The following is a 4,817-nucleotide window of genomic DNA, read 5'->3' as shown; positions in this document are numbered from 1 at the left end:
TTTGTGCCGTGAGACTAGGCTTCAAAGAATATTGTTAGAAGTTGTAAACAAAAACCATGAAAGCAAGAAAAGGACAAAAATTTGTTGTGATATGAGGATATTTTAGCTAAAATTGTTTCTCCCAGGGACCAAAAACTTGTTAAGACAGGAAGGTCTTCTTCTCATGGGACCCCTAACCCATAGGAAATGGAGAAAGAAGAAAAGAAAGAGACCTGGGAATAGGTGATTGAGGGCTCTTTACATGTAATCCAGATGTGGCTCCCATTTCATTGGCAATCATCGATGAGAACAAGATAGGAGAGAAACAGGATCATCTCTACCATAGAGAAGCTCTTCCAGAATCCAGAGCCTTAAGACCTCTCAATGACAACTCCCAACTTCTGTGATTCCTGGACCTCTTCAAATATGCCCGCATGCAACTTGTCGACAAGCTGACATCCCATTCAGGCTTCATCACGCACAAGACCTTCACCTCTTCCCGGCACCATTGGCTGACAGGACTAGGCTTTTCCTTCACAAGTCTTTATTTCGCATAAGAGATTTCTCCCATGTTTGAAAACAATTTTCAAGAGTATATATTTAATTATTCCTAATATGCATACATATATATATAAACTGATCTGAGCTCCCCCAATAAGACCAATTTATAGAAACAGTATGTATGCATATATCTTATCTGTCAAACTATATAGCAACATGCATTTAAACACTATTTCAGACTAATGGAACGGACTTCCTCTTGCTCCCCGTCAATAAATATAAGCATCAACAAGTTAAAAAACATACCAAACTGTTGCAAGAACACCTAGTAGAAAAGTAATACAGAAAAGAATGGTGCACGAAATACATTCAAAGCATCCAACTCCAGATTAATGCTCGATAGTATATCCAGCTCATCTTCTAACAATATAAACCATAAACAGGTCCTAAATCCAAGGATCATCCCAAAAAGAAGAGGGATGTACACACAATCCAGTTCTCTCAAAAAAGAAAATGAAAATGAAAATTAAAAGAAAAAAACAAAAATCACTAGATAATATTCACCCTGCATCCAGAATTGCCTTTCCACAAAATGTCTCGTTGTTTCCTTTATGCCTGCAGGTAATGAGGACATAAGTACAATTTAAGACCTCAGAAGAGTATTCAAATGTGAAAACTGAAATTTAGTAAATAGTGAAACTCTATCTTTAACTTATGCTCAACCAAAGAATTTTATATAGAAGTGGAAAAACTATATATATGTTCCGACTCAGAAATTCACTAATGACTAACCATCAACTCTCTACAGCATGATCATTCTACAACACTCTTGACTTGAAAACATGAAAAAGTGGCAGTTCATCTAGATTGCACTCATCTCAAACGAAAAATACATAATATTTATTCAATGGTTGAGCCTATACATATGCTTACCTTGTTAGCAATATTATTCGAGAGCCAGTCCAAGCCCTCATAAAGTCCCTCACCAGAGGTTGCACAGGTGCTCTGGATGTACCTGAAGGGCCATATCTCATTTTTTAACCATCCATACAACCCAATTGATAAGAGAGGAAAAGAATCCGCAGCACAATAATAGAGGTCAAAATTGAAATTCTTAATTGACAAATAATAGGACAACAAAATATGAAGTTTACCAGTGACGCTGACGGAGGGAGTGTAGCCCTAGCTTGTCAGTGATTTCAGCAGCATTCATTGCATTGGGAAGATCCTGCTTATTAGCAAATACAAGCAATACTGCATCTCGCAGCTCATCCTGAAAACATTGATCAATCATAATCAGAGCTAAAATATCTCCAATAAGGTAGCCATCCCATTTTTTAGTGGAGGTTATTGACATACAGTTTGCTTTCATTAGTGGGGGTTTTCTTCCTTATGATGCTATCACTTTTGATCTCAATTGATTAAAGCTAAACATTGCTTTCAATGAAGGAGGAAAAGAGCTGGGTTATCAATAACCATAAACAGATGGGAAACTTTATTGTCTGTTTTAATTCTTGCATTGCTTTGAAAATTTTTTAGGCCTCTTAACACTTGGTCTCAATTTGATTAAAAAATATAGCAAATGGTCTCAATTTGATTAAGACAAATATAGCAATTGCATTAAAAATTAAAAAAATAAAATTAAGTGTTAGCATGAGTATACCTCATTCAACATTCTGTGCAACTCATCCCTTGCCTCCACAACACGGTCCCTGTCATTGCTGTCAACCACGAATATGAGACCCTGGGTGTTCTGGAAGTAGTGCCTCCACAAGGGACGAATCTGTATAACAAAATAGTATTCACTTTAAACAATAAAAAAGGTTAAAAAATTTCAGCACTAACCACTACATAATTATTTTGAAACAAAATTGCTCATTCCACAAGTGGTATAGGCGTATAGCCAAAAGGGAGACAAGGATTAAAGAAAACAAGTACTATCTCATTGAAATAGCAAAGCCAAAGACTTCACTGCTATCAATAGGAAGAACTATAAGTAAACAATCACATACCTTATCCTGACCACCAACATCCCACACAGTGAAACTGATGTTTTTGTATTCCACAGTCTCCACATTAAAACCTGCAGAAAAGAAATATTTCCTTACAAATTGCAATGCATGCTTAATTTTTACAAAAGAACGTGGGTGCATCAAAGGCCCAAAAACACCAAGTACTTTAATTTCCAAAGTTTATCATGATGAATCTGAAACCACAAATTCAACATCAGTTTCTCCTGTTATCCACGATTCATATGATGACATAACAAATTGCACGACCTTTATATTCAAAGATATACACCATGGACATAATTTTCTAATCATGGGAAAACTTCTGGTAAACCTACTAGTGCTCCAATTTTATGATTGCAAGACTAAAATTCTATCCCAATAAGAGAGAGAGAGAGAGAGAGAGAGAGAGAGAGAGAGAGAGAGAGAGACTCAAAGAAAAGCCATCTTTCTTCACAAATCTTGCTTCCTATAATTTTTTACCCATCTATTGAAAAAATCTAGCACATCAAAGTCTTTAAATTGTCAGTTAAAGCATCTCAACAGGTCATTTAGTTGAAGCAAAGAAGCATGATGTGTTAGAGATCATGTATCAGGACGTGCATGAACATAAATGTGCAAGTACAATATGCATTAGTTGTGTAAACAAGATGTGCATGTTGATATGATGTACCGGACATGTACATATTTGAAATGGTCATCTCCAAGGTTCGATTTGGATGGGAAAACATTTAAAATGAACGGATTCAGGCATGCCATTTTAGTTTCAATAGTATATTCTTCAGTGCAGAGTGTTGGGAGACTGCATGCATGAATACGGGCTTTAACTTGTTCGATTATGACTTGAACTATTAAAAAGATGTATGTAAGTTTGAATACGCTTTCTAATATTTAGTTTAAGCATTTTCTGCCTCCCTTTTATAAACTTGAACTTTAAATTACATATTGAACTCTCTGAGTTTCTAGATCCACAATCCAAATTCACACCTAAAGTTAAGACATCAAAATTAAAAGGCAGTTAATACAATAAGCAACTAGAATGATAATTCACCAACAAGCACAAGTTCAAAAAGAAAATAATTGTGAATCAACCAACCTAAGGAATAAATTGCTTTAAATGATTAATTTCATACAAGACTACAACAAAACCACAAATTATTGTACTTTTCTATTCTCAACGAGAAAAAGAAGGAAGGGACGATAACAGAAAGCACTCACCAATAGTTGGAATAGTAGTGACGATCTCTCCAAGCTTGAGCTTGTACAGGATTGTAGTCTTACCAGCAGCATCAAGACCCACCATCAGAATTCGCATTTCCTTCTTGGCAAAAAGCCGGCTGAAAAGCTTCGTGAATGTCAACCCCATTTCTGCTTCTCAGCTATTGATCCCTGATCACAATAACACGACATAAATCAGCCATAAATTTCACAACCTCAAATGTGCAAATGCATCCAATAGCAACTTCAAGCCAATGGCAGTTCCAGAAAACGATACGACGAATAAAAATCGAGAGAAGGAAAAAAAAGGGCGGGGGGGGGGGATAAAAGGCAGATCGAATAGATCTGAAGGCAAGACACTTATATATCAAAACCAAATGGGACGAGATCAACAATTGATCACAGAAAAAGACAAGACCGACGCTCTGTTTTAAGATTTATATTGCATGGTAAAGTACATAAACTACGGATCTAAATAAATCCCACTATACAAATCTCGGATGAGATGAAAAAACACAAACTGCAGGGAAAATTCAAAAACCACAAGCCAAACGGTGAAAGAAATCACCAAAAACTAAACAAAATCAACAGGAAGCGCGAATTTTGAAATACTTAATTATATAGACTTACTGAAACAAACTGAATCAAATTGGCTGAGATCGCTCATAAACCATGTCAAAATTACCTTTCTGGAGAGATTCGCAGAGGGATCTGAGGAAGAATCACAAGCGAGGGCGCTGGAGAGGTAGAGAAAGATGGAAGAAACTACAGAGAAGAAGCTTAACACCAACGCGTTACAGGCGGAGAGAGATTGGAAGGAGAGAGAGTGATATAAAGGGAATGGGTGTTGGATTTTGAAGTGACGGAAATGCCCTTTCGAATTTTAGTAAATTGTGTAAGGTAAATACTATAAAATCCAGTATTTTTTAAAAATAATTAATTTATTATTATTTCCAAACCACTTAAATGTTCTGAATATTTGAATGGGACTTTTCCGCGCATATACGGTTGGGGTAGTTGTCACCTCCGTATCATACTCTCTGTTCTTAGTTAATGAAAGTTTTGTGGAACCATTTTCGTCGTCACGTGATGCAATGTTTTTATCTGTCA

At 36.2% G+C, this 4,817-nt stretch overlaps 1 protein-coding gene across 1 annotated transcript; it reads right to left on the bottom strand.

Moving 5' to 3' along the window:
- Positions 1-844: 844 nt before the first annotated feature.
- On the bottom strand, positions 845-4,548 carry LOC110630180 (ADP-ribosylation factor 2). The gene is made up of 7 exons (XM_021777535.2): positions 4,393-4,548; positions 3,708-3,878; positions 2,493-2,563; positions 2,144-2,263; positions 1,635-1,753; positions 1,414-1,495; positions 845-1,095 (listed from the first exon to the last, which is right to left on the bottom strand). The coding sequence occupies exons 2-7, from the start codon at positions 3,853-3,855 to the stop codon at positions 1,090-1,092; spliced, it is 546 nt and encodes a 181-aa protein (XP_021633227.1). The 5' UTR covers positions 3,856-3,878; positions 4,393-4,548; the 3' UTR covers positions 845-1,089.
- Between the last annotated feature and the right edge of the window lie 269 nt (positions 4,549-4,817).

This window comes from Manihot esculenta, chromosome 13 (assembly GCF_001659605.2).
Source record: "Manihot esculenta cultivar AM560-2 chromosome 13, M.esculenta_v8, whole genome shotgun sequence".
NCBI lineage: Eukaryota > Viridiplantae > Streptophyta > Magnoliopsida > Malpighiales > Euphorbiaceae > Manihot > Manihot esculenta.
The sequence above is the reverse complement of the archived record's forward strand: the minus strand, read 5'-3'. Positions and strand labels throughout refer to the sequence as shown.